The sequence below is a fragment of the Talpa europaea genome, assembly GCF_964194135.1.
Source record: "Talpa europaea genome assembly, chromosome: 6".
In the NCBI taxonomy this organism is placed as follows: domain Eukaryota; kingdom Metazoa; phylum Chordata; class Mammalia; order Eulipotyphla; family Talpidae; genus Talpa; species Talpa europaea.
Window position 1 is genome coordinate 87,938,815 of NC_140072.1, and position 19,991 is coordinate 87,958,805.

At 36.7% G+C, this 19,991-nt stretch overlaps 1 protein-coding gene across 1 annotated transcript; it reads right to left on the reverse strand.

The window, feature by feature from the left end:
* Positions 1–4,248: 4,248 nt before the first annotated feature.
* On the reverse strand, positions 4,249–18,907 carry RFC3 (replication factor C subunit 3; the record flags this gene model as incomplete). The annotated part of the gene is made up of 9 exons (XM_084235364.1): positions 4,249–4,440; positions 5,207–5,276; positions 6,678–6,776; positions 6,860–6,996; positions 8,025–8,206; positions 10,849–10,946; positions 12,695–12,762; positions 15,791–15,928; positions 18,821–18,907. The coding sequence occupies 9 exons, from the start codon at positions 18,905–18,907 to the stop codon at positions 4,249–4,251; spliced, it is 1,071 nt and encodes a 356-aa protein (XP_084091490.1).
* Between the last annotated feature and the right edge of the window lie 1,084 nt (positions 18,908–19,991).

The following is a 19,991-nucleotide window of genomic DNA, read 5'->3' on the forward strand; positions in this document are numbered from 1 at the left end:
TCAGAAGTGCAGGAGGGTGAGAGAACTCACCAGAGCGAGAGTGGAGAACAGAACAGGCAGATTGACAAGGTACACTGCTAAGGGGAGCAGTGGGTGACAGGAGAGGTCTGCGTGCCATGTGGGACCCTCACCAGGCAGCCGGGATCGAACCAGCGCTGCAGAGGCTGCAGGCAGCTTCGCAACCCAGCGCTCAACCTCTGCGCCACAGGGGAGGCCCCTGGAGAAGTTTCTTTTTAGCTCTTCTGCCCATTTTTTAACTGGGTTATTTACTTTGTTTTTGTTGTCTTGTCAGCTCTTTGTAGATTTTGTGATCAGTCCTTTATTAGTGTTGTGTGCAAAAATTTTCTCCCAATTGGTGGGGTGTCTCTTTGTTTTGGTTACTGTCTCTTATGCTGTACAGAAACTCTTTAATTTGATGTGGTCCCAGCTGTTTATCTTTACCTTCACTATCACTGCTTTGGGTGATGTGTCTTTAAAGATGTTATTGAGGTGTATGACATGTAGTATTTCACTTATTTTTCCTTGGGGAAGGATTTTTATAAGGATTTAGAGTTTTGGCTGCTCAGTGTGAGTGTTCAGGTTCTCGCTGTTTGTTTTTTTTTTTCTCTCCCCACATTTTTGCAAACTATTTGTTGTACTGGTCTTTGCACCATGTCTCCATGACTCATCTGTCAACAACAAAAAAAAATAACTGGGAATGGGCAGGTAGTGATGGGGAAGGGGATGTGTACGCTGGAAGTTTGCTTAAGGCTTAGGGGAGTTCGTATGCAAGGGGCATAACTATTGATGTTTTATTTATATTTTGTCTTTGCTCTTAATCACTATCATTTACTGAGAGGAATACTGAAATCTCTAACTGTAATTATGGATATCTCATTCAGTCCTTTCGGGTTTTCAAATACTTTGTAGCTCATGTTTTAGACTCATATTTATTTAGGATTATTGCTTGCCTGATAAACTGACGCCTTTCTTCTTATGAAATGCCTCTTTTGATTTCTAGTAATATTTCTTGCTCTAAATTTACTTCATTTTCTATTAATTCATCATTTATTGCTGGTGTTACAGGGCAAGGTGAGGGGCACCCCAGGATGCCCCCATACCTTCCTGTTCTAAATAGATTCTGTCAGCTGCCTCACCAAGACAATCATACTCTAGACCTTCAATAGAAAGGAACTTTAATACACTTAGTGTGCAACAGAGAGAAGAGAAAGAATATAGGTAAAAGTTTGCAGTTAACACCCCAAATTACTCACTCCATCATGAGATCATGAGTAAATGCCCAAACAGTTTGGCCCAAAGCAGGATCACTGAGGTCTGAAAATCTAAGGCACCTTTTGATGGGGACCCATAGGAGAGGGGCCGAAGGGGCCAGGCAAGTCTGCAGGAAAAGACCAAAATCAAAACCTAAGTCAAGATAAAGGCTGCCATTGTCAGCCTCCCCACAGGTCCACTCACTCAGGTCTCTGTCTCTTTCAAGTGTTTCCTTCTATATCTCAAGTCTCTTGTACAAGTCCAAGGCCCAGAAGCAAGTGCAGCTTCTTCACGTCTCTCTGCTCCATGCACCTCCTCCAAGTCTTCTTCCAGATGTCTTACCTTTTTTTTTCTCCACTTCTCTAACTTACCCTCCCTGCTCAACTCCACCCTTCCTTTGGTGGGGCAGGGAACCTGGAACCTCCCCTTACCTTGGGCAGTATCCTGTTACACTGGTGGGAATGTAAAAAGGTAGGCTCATTTTGGGAAATTTTTCAACAACTTCTTAAAATTGAAACTTACCTTTATCTTATGTCTAGTCATTGCCTTCCCATATATTTACTCAAGAGAAATGAAAAACTATGTCTACAAAGAGATTTAAAAAAATCACAGAAACTGTAATAACCAAAATCTAGAAACTCAATGGTCCATCAGAGTGGGTTGTATAAAGTATATACAACTGTGATTATCTGAGTATCAGTTATAATACCTCCTAGAGTTTTAAGGTCATAATAAGCAAAACATACAAAGACCCAGGGCAATGCCTAGCATATTGTAAGCATTTTATTCTTCAGCAGTTATCCACAATACTTTTTATAAGGAGCTCTAAAGTTTTCCATACTGTTCAGAAAATATATTATTCGAAAGTTCTTCACATAGAACTAAAATGTTTCTAATATATATGCATTGATCCTGAGTCTACATTCTCTAGAGCAATGGATCTCAAACTTTTTTGTGAATCATAATCATATGGAGCAGAGATACAAGACTCCTGAGGTACATTCCTGTAATTTTTGATTCAATATATCTGGTATGAAACCTAAAGGTCTGCATTTCTGAGTTCCCAGGTAAAGCTGGTACTAGTCCAGGGATTCCACTGCTAAGTGCCACTCTAGAGAAACGCAAATCAGAGACCACTCACACTTCCAAGTTCACCATTTTTAAACATCAGCGACCATTAACATACCCCACCCCCCAAATTTCAGTATGCAAATTAGTCTTAGTTTTCTCAAACCTCATCTTTCCAGTTCTTTCATTAAAAATGTCAATATCCCTCCTACCATATAACCCCCAGACTGAGACTGTCAGCTGGGACCTAATACCCACACCTGACCAAAAGAAAACCATTTCTTTAGACTTGAACAATTTCAGTCTAAGCTGTTAGGTGTTCCTGTGTAAATGTGTCAGTTAAACATTTCCTGATTGGCTAACTTAAATTTAAAACCTTTTGTCGGTTTAACTTTATTTTTAATTGAGGTAATACTGGCCTACAATACTGTATGTGCTTTAGAGGTATAGGTTTCCCCGTCAGGTATGTTACAACTTACCCACTACCAAGTACCCACACCAAGTACCCTTCATCACCATAGTCCATCGTGCCGTGCGTGCCCCCTCCCCTTTGTTCTTGTCCTTCCTCTGCCCATTTGGTAGCCTCAGGTCTACAATCATGTTTCTGGGGTCTCTTACTAGTTTGACTTTATCAGTCATTTTGTTTTGTTTCTTTATATTCCACATGCAAATGACACCATCATGTTATTTGTCTTTCTCCTTCTGACTTATTACACTTAGCACAATCCCCTCCAGTTCCAGCTATGTCACAAATAGCAAGAATATATTTTTAATAGATAATATGCCATTGTGTATACACACACACACACAGAGCACATGGTTTAACTTTTTTTTGAGTCCTGCTTCCACTGCCCAAAATTAACATTGTTGTTGAGTCCATCACACAAATTTGTTGAGCAAAATCCTCTCTTCCATGAAATTAAATTTCTAAATAAAAATTGCTCCAAATAGAACACAACAGTACACTTGTTAGAAGAGGAATTTCTACAGTAATAAACCTTTGCTTCAGAATTACACCATGCATTACACCATGCACTTCCTTCAGATGTTTCAAACACTTAATGAAAACATGCTTATTTTGTTAGTAGAGAATCTAATACCAAATCTAGACCAGTGAAATAGTTGAATCTTTAGTCTCAATACCTAAGGTATCTGCAATTTTCCTCTTCCATACCCATGCTTCTAGTGTCAAAGTAAATTCTTTATTTCTTACAAAAATATAATTCTTTTTTTTTTAAACTTTTCATACCTTTTTTTTAAAAATATTTATTTATTTATACAAGCACTGGGTACAGTCAGAAGCGCGGGAGGGTGAGAGAATTCACCAGAGCCAGAGCAGGGAGCAGAACAGGCAGAAGGACCGAAGTACACTGCTGAGGGGAGCAGCGGGCCGCAGGAGAGGTCTGCGCACCATGCGGGACCCTCCTCCGGTTGCAGGGGAGCAGCCGGGGATTGAACCGGCGCCGCAGAGGCTGAGGGCAGCCTTGCAACCCAGCGCTCAACCGCTGCGCCACTGGGGAGGCCCACAAAAATATAATTCTTGATTGATTAAAGATTATGACTTGCCAAGCAAAGGTATATATACCTGTAGCCAGAAATGGTCATCTGGAGGATAGGGAAAAATATCTTTGCTTTTTTTTACAGGTGAAACATTGAATGGAAAATGGGAAGATCAACACAATAGAACCTTAAATTATAATCATGTTTCTGGACTCTAAAGTTTCTAGTTGTAATTTTTCAATATTTCAATAGCATAAGAGCAGGTATTTAACTTAGAGGATAATGATTAATAGTTCATAAAAGAGTTATCACAAAAAACACAAATAAGACACAATTAAATAGTGTGTGTTTATTTTACCTGCAGTTCTTCCAGTATAAACTGATTGTAAATGCTGATACTGAACAATATTAGGAAGAATTACTGACACGTCAGAACATCATGCCTTCCAATCCATCCTCCATGAACTTCTTATAAAGTGCCATAAATTTGGCCACAAATGCTTCCAAATGATAAATGGCTTTGCTACCAAGCTGCAGACGATGTTCATAGTAGGCTGCCATCTGAGCCACTTCTCCTTTCAGCTGTCCATCGCAATTATGTAAAAGTTCTGAGAGAAGGCCCTGAAGAAAGATAACTAGTAATTAAAAAAGGAGTAATTTTTAAAAATACTAAATGAACAAACTATGTCTCTCATTCAAAAACAAAGTAAAAATAAACATGCTCCTTTTTATTTGTGAAATCTTTAATTCTTTTATATGGATAGTCTTTATCCTAAAGCAAAAATTATATACCTTTGCTAGAATATAAAACTGCGGTAGTCATCTGTCAGAGTCCATTGCAAATATTTAAATGTACAAAGTTGTACTAAAGCATATTATAATAATCTGTAGACAACCTAAAGTACCAATAGGGATCATATTTAAAGAACTGTGATGTGGTTATACAATGGAATCCCAGAAACAGAATGAGATAAATCTGTATGGTAATGAACAATATCCACATTACAATGCATGAAAACACTGCAGGACACTGTCAAGTTATGTGAAACACACACAGGATTATTTCTATGTGACTAGAATAGGTTGTTTAAAGGCAGTTACCATCATGGTATATATTATAACATACTTATAATAATCTGAAATCTTGCTTCTTTACTTGTTTCCCCTTTCACTACACTAAAATAACTTCTCTAAGGCAGGCGCTCCCTATCTTCTTCAACACTCCCCAAGTGGTAGCTGGCACACAGTAGAAGTTCAATAAAGCATCTGTTGAACTAAAGAGCTGGAGCAAAAGAGGTGACACTTTTAATACTGCAAATGCCCTGTGATCACACATCCAAAGTTCAAATTTGACGATTATAAATTTCAAGATCTGAAATCAGATTACCTTCATTATTATTTCAGGTGGAATACAATGAGTTAGAAGTTCATAGAGTCTTCCACGAACTTCAAGAAGCCTATATAAAACAAAGTAATATTTTGTGATAAAAGAGGTAATTTTTCCAAATACCTATCTCCTATGCTGTTATCTTTTATGAATTAAACAATCCCAATGAAGACATTTTCTTAATTTTTTTTTTTTTTTTTACTTAGGCTACACATATAGAAGCTGTTTCCAGTTTCAGTTCATTTTTCTAAAAGAAAATACTCAACTCCTTTAACATCACATTTATATTCAGGGTCATAAGTTACATCAAAATACCATGAAAGTACTAGACAGAAATTAAGACTTATGGGGCCTCCTTAGTGGTGCAAGGGGTTAAGCACTGCACTGTGAAGCAATCTGCAGCCTCTGCAGCACAAGTTCGATCCCCAGCCAGCCAGGGAGCAACACACATGGAGCAGCAGACCTCTCCTACTCGCCCGCTGCTACCCTCAGTGGTGTACTTCGGTCAATATGCCTGTTCTATTCCCCACTCTGTCTCTGATGAATTCTCTCACCACCCCCCCACCCCGCATCTCTGGCCTGTACCACAGCTCTTGTGTGCATAAATAAATAAATCTTTAAAAAAAAGAAATTAAGATTTATAGTGAAGGTTGAGCTTATTACAATATAAATTTGAACATACTTCAATGTGATGTCAAGTAACATAAACTTTGTCTAGATTGTTCGCACCTAGGACATCTAGAAAAGGCTCATGAATAAATAAACATTAGTCAATTAAATAAAGAAATAAGCCTGATGTATAAAATAATGCTACTGCAACAACTGTGAAGTAAAAAAGTTGTATGGCAGGGAAACAGCTGTTTTGTCATAGAAGGGGCAGTGCAAGAGGTTATAGTTAAGCAGGCTGTCTAAGGAATAAATGGAATAAACATGCCAACCTCTGACCCCGCAGTTCTAGGTCCTTCTCATATTTTCAGGAAAGAGAGTGGGAGGGATATAAACATAGGACATTTTCAAACAGCAAGAGAAAAGGTGACAAATAAAATTATAAATCACATAAAGCAAGTACCTTTACTCTCTATATACTTACCTATCCTGTAAAGGGAATTACTTTCCTGAATCTTCACTGAAATAATATCACAGATGCTACATATTTCAGAACAATCTAGGAAGTGATTTTTATAAAAGGTTCTTAAAAGTAGAAGTTCAGCCCCCTTTCCTGGGGGCTGAGTATTAAAGAGTATTAAAAGGTACTTTACTTAAAAATAAAGTAAAAATAAGAACTAGTATTTCTTGAACACCTGCTATGAGCAAAACACTATCAAGTAATTTAACATAATTCTCATACCAGCTAAGGGGGCATTTATCTATAGATGACATGGTGTTAGTAGAAAACAAGTAACCCAAAACTACCAATAACTGTTACTATTGCAATAATCAAACTTTTTTGGTCATCTTTTCTTCTGATTACCTTTGTGGAGTCTGCTGACTGACAATAGCATTGGCAGTCTCTCTCAGATATACCTCCCAATCAGTTTCAGGGATTTCTTGATCTGCAGTAAAAGGATATCTAAATGACAAAAAGATAAACATGATAAATGAATGTGCTTATGCCCCAAAATGTTTCCTATGGTAACTGCCCCTTGCACTCACTGTTGCACTCTGCAGGCTTCACACATGAGTAGGGCTTTTCTGAGGTTTCTGCAGGACTTCTCTGCAAGTCTGTGTGCCAGTTGTGAAGGAAGATTCAGACCTTCCTTCTTGCACACAGTAGTTAACACATGGCAAATCTACAAATAAAATAATTAACAAAAAGGGATAATCTGTCAAACAGCATATTGAGACAATTTCATCTTTTTTTTGTGTACTTCCTTACCTAACCCACATGCTCCTTTAGCAGTAAGCTTAATTGTCAGGAAGAGCTTGCCCCTGCAACTGGAGGAAGACCTGGCTCAAGTTCCAAATTGTCAGCTTCCTCTGGACAACAGGAATGAGAAGACACAGGGGCCAGGTTGGCAGTAAGGACACTGCTCACAGGGCCGCCAAGTAGAGTCGCATGGACTCTGGGTGTTATTTGCATGCACTAAGATATCAGTAGTGCCCATGAGATTGGTATAATCTGGTGGTCTGTCTGCTTTACAGACTACTTTTTACTGTATTACAACCAAAGTTTTTACAAGAGAAACTTAAAGGTACTTTATTTCTTGCAACTAATACAATGTTACATATTATTTCTATTTCACATAAAAATCATCCAAAATCTGTTAACAATAGGAAAGCTGCTTTTCTGTAAATAGTGTTTTTACTGATCGATATTAAGAATGATAAAGAAAATATACATACAGCATGTTGTTTCAGATTAACCCTGAACTAAATGCATATACCTACATCATTTACATGCAAAATCTATTTCCTCCATATTCAAGTCTCCTTCAAAGCCAATTAAATCTGGTTGAGGTCAAAGACACTAAATAACTAAACCTTATCTAGTTTAGTAAGATTCATAATACCTGCTTGTTTAAGATAAAAGAAGATTTAAAGAGAACACTTTCTATGTATTGGTATCAGCTACTTATTACTATATATATGTGTATATGTGTACAAATCTGTATATATACATACATGTGCGTATGTATACGTGTGTGTGTGTGTGTGTATAGGTTTATATATCCACTAATGGTTGGCATTCAGGCAACAGCTATTCTTAAATTACTGATACACTTCACTACATTATTAGAGAAATAAATACACCAGGGATATATATACAGTACTCTAAAATTTGAACTAAATTATTTCTTAAAAATTTAACTTGACTTACATCTTCGATGCTGGGAGCAGGCACACGAACTGCCAGGCACCTACTACGAATAGGTGGTATCACCTTAGATGTAGAATTACAACACAAGATCAGTCTGCAAGTGGACATATACTTTTCCATGGTTCTGCGCAAGGCATGCTGAGCATCTTTGGTGAGTTTGTCAACCTCTGTCAATAATACCACTGAGTCAAGGAAAAACAAAATGAAACTTTAATGCCTATCTCTTTCTCCTCTTCATTCAGAGTGAAATCCTAAATATTCTGGCATACTACTCTTCTCTTTGATAAAGACATACATATTATAGGTTTGGTGAGAATAATTTGTTAAAAAGTCTATAATCAAATAAACTTAAGAAAAACCTGGTTGACTAAAGTTAAAGAGATTACGTGAATGTGGAATTCATTGAAGCCTTTAATATACTTAGGTGCACTAAAAATCACCAAGACAAAATGTACTGGTCAGCATTTCCCCAAAATATTTATCTCAGGAGCTCATTTCTGTGGAAGATATCAAATCTTAGCACTCTAAGAGACATATAAGTGTCCCTTAAAATGCACATACAACTTTATATTTGCCCAAAACTTTACTAATAACTTGATGTTGACTCTACGTTTTACTGATAGCAGAAACAGTCAACTGATAATATTTTATGTACTGCAAATTATCTTATATTGCATTCTTATAATGAATTAGAGTAAAAAAAAAAAGTAAGAGAAAATATATACCGTACTACAATGCATCTATCGATACTGTAAGTTACTATCTATTTATAAGTACTGTCTATTTATAAGAAAGTTCATATATAAGTGGCCTGTCCAGTTCAAATCTGTGTCGTTCAAGAATCAACTGTACTTTGGAAAACACAGGCGATGTAGCCAATGAGGCATAGAAATATCTGATCACTTGTATAGTAATATGCCACCTTGCTATAATCAAGAAATAGTTTTAAAGTGTTCAGGAAAAATATGTAGATAGGGACTGAATCTAACTGTTTATTTTTCATAAATTATTTTTAGAAGATGACAGTGTTGGCAGTATAGCATTTGAATCTCTCCACAAAAATGGGCAGAATATCTGAAGATTCTAAAGCCAAAGAGTCACGAGCTACATTTATATTAAAACTAAGTTACAAGCTTTAATAACCTGAAATATAAGTACCTATGTATAACAGGAAGTAGCTGGGAAATACTAGGTTTTTGGTAGCCCTCAGGATAGGAGGGCTAACAATACTGGAAAATACATGTACCAATTTAAGAATAGTACCCACAGGGCTCAACTCATCAATGAGAGAAAAGAAACCTTGATGCAATAAGGTTTAACAGAGAAATAGACTGAAAATAACAAAATGAAGCTCCCTTCCAAGAAATGCTTCAAATGAGGAGAAATTCTGGAAACAGAATTCAAATTGAACAGAATAAGAAAAATGGAGACAAGGAGATTGATCTCAAAATCTATCAAAGATAGCACCAAACTAACAGACCAACTGACATAAATCATTGCCAGGCAGAAACAGTGGCATATTTATAAAATTAACGTAACAAAGTGAGGTTTACTTCAGAAATGCACAGATATTTCATGAAAATATCCAGTAATATTAACTATGATACTAAATTAGACAAGTATATAAAATTATAAAACAACATGCAAAGATGCAAAAGCAGCATCTGAAAAAATTTAACTCACGATCATGTTAGAAATAACCAATAAAGTAAGAGTCAATGAATATTTTCTTATTATGATATACTCAGGCCAAAATCCAAAGAACTAAAGTCTTTCCATCTCCAGAGTCATGACTACTATTCAAAGATGCCTACTAGATATACTACTATTAAACACTACATTGAAGGTACTTTCAAACAAACTAAACAAAGTATTTAAAACTATACAAATTGGTAAGAGAAAGAAAAAAATCACTATTTACTGAAGATAGATTTACCTGAAAAACTGAAAAGAAATGATAAAATGACATCGCTTCTTGGCCTTTTGGCTAAGATCAAGTGTATAAACAATAAAATGACAATTGCGAACAATCTGAGAATTTAATAACAAGGTAGGATGTAAAATTAAGATGTAAACATCAACAGCTGGAATATAGGTAAATAGAAGTTAAAAAATAAGACTACTGTAACAGTAAAAAAAATGAATATAAATTCATTTTAAAATGCAGACTGAAGAAGAGACATTATAGGATGGAATATGCAGAGGCAACTCATAAAACCATTAAATGAGCAATGAACAAAAGAAAAAAATGTAATACTGAACAAAAACAAAAGAATTTATTTTCTCCATTCAAAATGACAAAAATTAGAATTACTGCATTGTTGAGAAATGCTCGGGAGAAATGGGTACTCCCAAACACTGCTGGTTGGTCATAGTATAAATTTAATCCCTTTCAGATGAAGAATTTCAAAAGCATGTTGGTAAATTTATCATTACAAAATTTTTCTAAGAATGTATGCATACTTATGCTTATAAATAATACTAGAGTATTAAAAAAACTTTATTTAAAACTTATTTTAAAAATGGCTTTTTTTTATTGTTTGTATCTATTTCTAAAACACAACTGTATGGCAAAAATAGTTCTCTTTCTGTCAAAATTCAATTCCATTAGCCTATAAGTTCCCGTGAGTACAGAGCTCATGCCTCTCTCATTCACTTTTATATCCAAAAACAAACAAAGCAGCATTATGCTTGGGATAGAACAGGAAGTTAATAAATATTTGCTAAATGGATGGAGTTTACATTTCCTACTAAATTTTCTCTTATACACACAGCTTACAGCTGGAACGTCTGTTAAATAAAAAGAAATCTCTTTATCACATACCTTTAAAGTCTCTTTGAGTGTTTGTTTCAAGTTGCTGTGACTGCGCCACTGTTTTCAACATCTCCTGAATCACTACCCGGTCACTATTTCCAGCATCACTTTACAAAACAAAAATAAAGGTAAATTCTTATGTAATTACTTAGAAAGTATTTTGCCCTTAGTGTCACTCTGTATTTATGAAAAAAGGTTCAAGATATTAAATCGTTAAATTTTTAGTCAAAATTAATAGTTAATAACATAAAACTTTAAAAGCAAAGTATTTTAGGATGATTACAATACTAACAATATGTCAATTCGCAATTACAATTTGGTTCACATCATTAAAAATACCAAACATGTTATATTAGATTTATTGTATTTAAAGAGCAATAAATAATCATTAACAGTATTAAATACTTTGACACTATGGACTACAGTTAATAACTAGTAGTAGCTAATTTCTTAATTATATGTAATTTCTGAAAATATAAAAATAACTCTTTGAAACAGAATTTTAATCTCTCCCTCTTCTCAGTCTCCCCAACAGTAAAGGTCTGAGAAAGAACAAGCCTAGACAAGTCTGCTCTCTGCACAGAGCTGATTCAGGGTCTGAGCAAAAGGATGGGATAAGCAAATGGAGTTTGAGACAAAGTCAGAACTCAAAAATGTTGACTTGCTAGAGGCATTACCTATCACTCATCCCCATATTATCACTGTCCCACCTAATTCATGCACCTCACACACAAACATAAAATCATCTGGATAGTTTACAGTGAGTGTCAATTTCAAACACCTGAAAAACAATCAGCTAAATTTACTGCTATTCTTGTTACATTAGTCTATTAGTCTCACAAAGAGGAAAAGGCAAACTAATCAGTTTTAAATTATTTTTCCAAAGAGCCATTAAGTCTTTCTCTATTCTTTATTGTTAGTCAATATTCCTGGAGTGTTTCTTTTGAGATCATTTCCTAGTCAAGAGTACAAAACATTCTCCTTTTGTTTGCAGAATTAACATTCTTTCTACTTTTATAATACCCTTTCTCAGAAATCTTATTCCTCTTGATTTTTTTTTTTTTACATACTATGGAAAATGATAATACCTGTCTGTTAGGGTTGTTTGAGGATTAAATATAATAATTTACCAGGAGAAGCTTTCACACACTGTCTGCTACTGAATACACATTAGCTTTCAACTATTCCTCTGCTTTGCCCAGTTTTAAAAAGGATATTCGTTCTTATTAATATGCCATTGCCCTTAAAGTTGCCTTTGCATGAAGATGTCCTTGATTCTGTTCTCCTTCCAAGAAAATATCAGGCCCCTGAAGACTTCCCCAATGTTGCTCCCAAAATAGTCTATTCCACACAATCTACCCAGACAGTTTTTAATTGCTGTGCATTGTATTTTCAATGTACCTTCCAACAATATCTTATAATCTCATGACAAGTAATAAAGACAATGGTTGGACTATTATTAATACCTTCTAATCAAGAAACAAATAGAGCTTGGGACAAAGATCTGGCAACCCAATTTCACATTTTGAAATATTCAATACAGACATAACAAACTTTATACATGCTTTGTTCATCAGTTCTGAATGACATAAAGCGATTTAACAAAAATGTACTGACTTTGTATAAGAAAGACACTGAGCTATGTGACAGAAAATTTACTAAAATTATTTGACTCAGAGGACTCAAAGAGAAGGGGAAATGGGAAGGTTCTAGGCGTCCTATTTCAGAGGGCAGCTTCACTATAGCTTTACACACAGTGTTTCCACATATAATCTTATTTCATAAAAGTTCTTTTTCAAAAAAGTCAGAACATCACTATTCTAAAAATGCTTATTTCTATATAGTAGTAACTTACCTGGGATTAACTTCAAGGTGGTAATTGCTTGCAATAGTGCTAATTTCAATTTTCTTTTTAGATGGAGTCTATGGAAAAGAAAATACATTTATTGGTTATTTCTTCTCTTTTCTGTATTTCATTTTTTAATTTATATAAATCTGTGCTTACCAAAAATAAACTTTAGATAACCACCATGTTTTTATTCCATTAACTCTATTATTAACGTGCAGAAACATATATTTATATAAATTAATCATCAAACTTGATGTTTTTATTGTGATTATTTTTCCTTTATCTCCAGAAATACTCAATGATCAATATTCAATGATTCCGTTATCAATAGATCACCATTGTAAACACCATTCATAGATCACTAACACAGCCTTTCCCTGATAACTCATAAATATAAACAAAAACATTTAAAGACTGTCAAGTATTCTTGTAAGAAACAAATAAAAACAATCACATATTTCTGTTTTACATTTCCTACTTAATACTCTAGCTAGGCAATCCCTCTAGGACAACCAGTCAAGGATGACAGAGTTATGTATCGGTCTACAGTACAGACATCCCAAAGCTAATCAGACTGTGGGCATTGTTTCTTATTTTTTACTGTCTCAAACAATTCCACAAATAATATGCACGTACATGAAATCACAGACTGTTTTCATTTCTAAGTAATAAATTCCCAAAAATCAAGGATTTTCTGGATGGAAAGGGATAAATTTTCTAAATGTTATATGTGCATATATTTATATACACATATACATGAAAATAAGCTGCTTTCCAAAAATAATCTTAACTCATTTTTGTTTTACAGGAAATGAATACTCCTCCCCAACATTCTCCATCTGCCGTAGGTTTTAACATGCCTTCAATTTTTAACAACTTGATAAGATTCACATGCTTGAACTATCACAAAGACCAAACATTAACATACATTTATTGGTAAGTTATACTTCTTTCCTGTAATCATTTTTAATTTTTTATGAGGTTATTTGTATTTCCATTGTCATTCTGCAAAATCTTTTATCTAAATGCTTTCCTTTCAGATATTTGAAAATCTTTCCTTTTCTATTGATTTTATGTTATCTTCTATCGTACAAACTTTAAAAATTAGTACATATCCAACTATATATATATAGTAAAGATTTATTTATTTACTTATACAAGCACTGGGTACAGTCAGAAGCAGGGGAGGGTGAGAGAATTCACCAGAGCCAGAGCGGGGAACAGAACAGGCAGACTGACGAAATACACTGCTGAGGGGAGCAGCTTACACGGCAGCTGCACGCCATGTGGGACCCTAGCTGGCAGCCAGGGATCCAACCAGCGCTGCAGAGGCTGCGGGCAGCTTCGGAGCCCAGCGCTCAACCGTTGCAACACCAGGGGAGGCCCTCCAACTATATTTTTTTCCTATCATTTTCAACACTTTCTATTAAAAGGTATTCTTTACATATAAGCTGTTGGCGGGGGTACGGAGAAAAAGGAATGCTCGCTGTAGCTGGGAATGCACTGTTCCATCCCTATGATAAACAGTATGGAGGGTCCTCAAAATATTAAACACAGATCTACCATATGATCCAGCAATTCCACTCCTAGGTATCTCTCCAAACAATGGGAAAAACACTAATTTGAAGGAATATATACACCCCCCCTATGTTCACTGCAGCACTATTTACAATAGCTATGTTAGGTAAACAAACTAAATGTTGATGAGTGGATTAAGATGTGATATATTTACTCAATGGAATACTACTCAGTTACCAAAAAAAGATGGAATCTTGCCATTTTCCACAATATGGATGGAACTGGAGGGGATTATGCTAAGGAAGTCAGAAAGAGAAAGACAAACAGTGGATGATCTCACTGGTGAGATACAAAAAACCAAGTCAAAGGAACAGACAAAACTGAAACAAAACAAACCACATGTGACCTACAGAATTCAGGCTATCAGAGGGGGAATGCGGGATTGGGAAACAATGGGCAGAGGTGGACCAATGAACTATGGTGGAGGAATGAGTGTTTCGGTGGGGGGTGTGGTATAATACACATCTGAATAGGTATCAACCTATACCTCTAAATCATAATTGTAAACATCAACTCAATAAAAAATATAATTTACAAACATATACATTAATTTTAAAATATTTTAAGATTATAAAAGTGTGTAACATCAAAACTGAAAATCTTTCTGCAATTTTATACTTATCCTGATAAACAGGGGGCAATCTGGTAGCAACAACAACAAAAATTCCAATAGGATATACCACCAGCACCTCAAACTCAATGTTTCCAACATAATGTTATCCTAAAATCCATTTATCCTCCTAAAGATTCTATTGCATTATCTACCACCAGTCATTTAGCATACATTTTTCCCAGTGCCTAATAGATACAGTGCCTATACCAAAGGCTAGGAAACACATGAAAATGAATATGGCATGTTCCCTACATAACCTAAAAATACTATCTTGTCAGCCAAAGATGTATAAACTATAATCAAAGTAAAAGTAGAGTAAATAAGTATAAATTATGGGTTGAAGAAGGAAAATTTAACCTAAGGAAATCAAGAGAAATATTTCAGTTAGATCTTAAGCAATGTCTATAAGGACAAAGCATGCAAATGTGCTGTACAGGAGGAGGCTGGGAGACTTAGCCAGGTCAACATCACAGGAACTCTCCGAACATCCCAGAGCCTCACATGCCCTTTCACAATCAGTCACCTGACAATCTATACCAAGTCACCTGGGTCCACATTTAACACTGCTCTCAAAATTATTCCTTTTTTTCCATACCCACTACAGCTCTACAGAACAATGAACTTTAGAAACTTGAGTTCTACTACCACCTGAGACACTGACTTACTAAGTAATCTGAAGGGAATCCCATCACCTACATTTTACCCCAAATTTCCATTCGCTTATATTTCGTCTCGAACAAAACTTAGGTCTGATAATAACAGGTCAATAGATAAATTATGTTTAAATCCTATATAATAAAATTATCTGTGAGATTCTATTTATATTACACATTGAGCAGTAATGACAAGGGCAGGGGGTATATATCGTGAGGATTAAAAATCCCTGGAGGGCCTCCAAGTGAAATGCTTACCGTGATGGTCTGATGTTCAATTCTCAACTTTTCCACTCCAACACCATAAAGTTCACGTAGAATACACATAATTCTTGTCTTTTTCCCAGCACCTGATGGTCCATATACTAACAGATGAGGAAAGTCACCACATTGTACCTGTGGGGAGGAAAAGCATTTCCCCAGTCAAATAACTGCTTTTTAAGTATTGAATATTTTGTATTTCTACCTATGAAATGTCAAACATACGTCTGTGTTATATATACACATATGTACATACGTATATATTTTAATTTACTTTGAAATGTTGGTTATCCCCCTGGCATTAACTGTATATAATTTATATATTTTCTATACTACAGGTAAGATATACTATGTGCTAGAAAATAACTCCCAAACCAGGCTGACTTTCAGAATCCCCAGAAAACATTTTAAAATAAAACTGATTATGGGACTCCCCCCCTACCCCCCATATAGAAGATTATGATTCACTAACAGAGCCTGGTGCCTGTCTTACTTAGTTTGGGCTTCTACAAATGGTGCTTTTGAAAAGAAGAACTGAGTGCACTGGTTTAAAGTGAAATAAAGGAATACAACAAACTCAATTTCGCCAACACTTTGTCAATGCACGCCAGTTTGGGAAAGTTGGTGGAGGAAAGGAAGGGTATTAATTCCCAGGCATTTCAAGCTGGTTTACAGGAATCAGAAAAGGGAGCATCAGGAAGTACAGGTGTAGGGAGTTAGAAGCCAATCTATGTACATTTACAAGATAAGAGCAAGTAAGAGAATGGAGGCAGGCAGTGCTACACTACAAGGCTACGGTTTTAAAAACTATCCAGATGAATTTTACGAACAGTCAAGTTTGGAAACCAGTGCCAGGAGGATATAGAGATGAATAGAAAAAGACCTTAGCCTCAGGTGCATAAAGTACTACACAAGTTTTGTAAAACAACTATTACAGAAAACAAAATGAATTAAGTATTTTAACAGAAGTACTTATTACAATAACATTTTAATAGTCTCCAAACTCATCTATCTCTGGTACTGAAAAAAATAAAAGGACTTGGGCCTCCCCGGTGGCGCAGCGGTTGAGCGCTGGGTTGCGAAGCTGCCCGCAGCCTCTGCAGCGCTGGTTCGATCCCCGGCTGCTCCCCGGCCACCAGAGGAGGGTCCCACATGGCGCGCAGACCTCTCCTGCCGCCCGCTGCTCCCCTCAGCAGTGTACTTTGGTCCTTCTGCCTGCTCTGCTCCCTGCTCTGGCTCTGGTGAATTCTCTCACCCTCCCGCGATTCTGACTGTACCCAGTGCATGAATAAACAAAACAAACAAACAAACAATAAACATGCCTCTATTAAAAAAATAAATAAATAAAAAATAAAAGGACTTATACAGTACATGGAAAGTATTAGGTGCTCCACAAATACTTCCATCTAAGCAAAAATAAAGACTATGCTTTAAATTTTATGGTTGTATTAAGTTGTCTACTGAACAGTAAACACAGGTATTTTTTAAAAGCAAATCTGTTAAGATATAAGACTAGCATGTTAAATTTCTGTCCAAAATGTTCCAAAATCTGTACCAAAAAAGTCATAGAATATAACAAAACGTATACTCTAAGAAAATCAATGTCAGCAAACAATGCCAGAAAACAAAATCTCTATAAATGAAGTACACATCTGGAATAGGTTTAAATTATCACAGATGAATATCAATAGAAGAGAGCTAAAAAAAACTTCACTCTCACACTATTACCTTTTCTAGTAACTTTCATATATAAGGATGGCGTTCCTTATTTTTTACTTCTTATTTTCAAAAGTACTTAAGCAGTAGTACTGTTGGGGGAAAAGGATGTCATAAAGGAACACAAGTTTTAATGGGTCCATCCCCAACCCCAGACCAAAGACACCAGGGTTGCCCTGTAACAATACCTGTGTTTTTGAAGAGATAATTACAAAAGAACGAGAGGACTTAGCAAAAACAGCTTCCTCAATATGTGGTCCTTTCTGACCCCCACAGGTATGGATAAGTGGCTTTCAGCATTTCATTTTTCTCAAGATCCATCTTCCCTCTCCATTCCTTACCTGATCCAGCTTACTTTTCACAAAACATTGCCATCAAACATTTTTTATTAATACAACATAAAAATAAGCATAGGATGGAAGGGGAAAAAATCGTTAATTAAACTCAATATCCTGATACTTTAGAATTAGACATGACCTTAGGGTTAATCTATCCAACACCTGCTTTTTCGTAAGTAACGACAATGACACCGAAGACGTTTAAACAGGCTTAATATAAAGTCAAATGTCACTTTTCTGCACAAAATCCCCCAGTGGCTTCCCACCTACCCCTGTAAGCATTTTACTGAAACTTCACTCCCCCTCCCACCACCATTTTCCATCACTCTTCCGCTGTCGCACCATTATCCAGCAGCACCGGCCTCCCTGAGTTTTTTTAATTATTTTATTTTATTTATTTTATTTCATATAATTCTTACATCATTTTCATTTTTGCATAATGTATGCATTTTCATTTTGGTTATAGTCCCCAAACAATTCCCACCTCCCTTATTCTGACCCTAATCCTTCTCCTCCTCCCGGCCCCACTGTAGTGAGTCTCTGGTTTATAGTTGCTTGTTGATTTTGATTTTTACTTTATCGCAATTGGTCTTTTTCCTGGTCCCTTATTTAGGTTTTCTAAATTCCTGCTATGAGTGAGACCATCCGGTATTTTTCTTTTTCTTTCTGGCTTATTCCCTGAGTTTCTTAAAACACTATGTGTACATTCTGGTCTCAGGGATTGTAACCTGTTGATCCCCTCGACTTACAACACTCGTTACCTAGATTTCCGCATTGTGAGAAGACCTGGCTCTCATGTGACATTTCTCAAGTGAGACTTTGACATCACTGACACCCCCCCTCCCCCCACCTCACCTCCCCTTTCCTGCTGGGCTCTTCTCTGCAGCAGAAAAGCGGGCAGGCAAGGCAGCAGCTCAGGGGCAGAAAACCCCGCGCGGGGGGCCTCCCTCTCCCCGCGGGCTCCGCCACTCACCAAGTTGCGCAGCTGGGCCGCCTGCTCCTTGTGATAGTCCAGCCGCCCCAAGGAGCAGGGCCGGTATTTGTCCACCCAGAGGCTCATGTCCGTCCGCTCGAGTCCCCGCGGCCCGTCTCTTCAAAGACCGCGCGCGCCTAGTACCCCGGCGCCGGGACAAGTTTTCCCGCGAGCTCCAAATCTCGTGACGTCACTACCGGCCGCCGGCGCGTAAACACTACGGAAGCCTACTGCAGACAGAATAGCTGCGATGTCGCGGCACTGCGATTTTCCAAGGTTCGCTGCTTTGTTTAATCGTTCTCGCTTTGTTCTCGCTCCCTGTGATAGTGCAGGGATTATTAAGCAAACTGGACATTAGACTCTGATACTCTGGGAGTCAAGAGTGAGCACCTCGGAGAAGCCATTCTCGATTCATTTTTACTCATTCATTTATTCAATCACTCATTCATTGTACAGAAACCTATAAAGTTATCTACTGGGTCGAAATCAGCTCCTGGCACTAGATTATATCCAGATTTGGACTTTTCTCACTTGGCAGGCACCCAGTAAAGCTTTATTTAACAAATTGCTAAAACTCAACTCTAATCTAATTTTTCTTCATTCCTCAAGGTTCTTACTGAATTAGAAACAAAAGAATCAAACGGTCATGAAACACTGTAGAAATGTGGCGTGTTTGAGAGAGGAAGTGAGGTGAACTTGCTTTTCTAAGAATATTTGAATGTTCTCTGGTTAAAATAGAAGGAAAAAATATGAAACCCTTGGGAAAGTAATCTGCATATCAAATCTATATAAAACTTTCATTGTGCCCCTCAAGCTACACTTCTTACATGCATTTTCTACTGTGCATAGTATCAATTACTTATTTAATTTTTAAAAGATTTATTTATTTATGCATTCAAGAGCTGGGTACAGGCCAGAGATGCGGGGGGTGAGAGGATTCACCAGAGACAGAGTGGGGAACAGAATAACTGGAATACACTGCTGAGGGGAGTAGCAGGTGAGTCAGGAGAGGTGTGCTGCGCCATGTGGGTTTCTCCGTGGCCAGGGATAGAACTCGGGCTGTGGTGGCTGCCGCTAGCTTCATAGGTTGCTCTCAACCCCTGGTGCCACCAGGGAGGCCCTATTTAATATATATTTTAATCGTATGTATTGCTCAGAATCCTAAATGCTA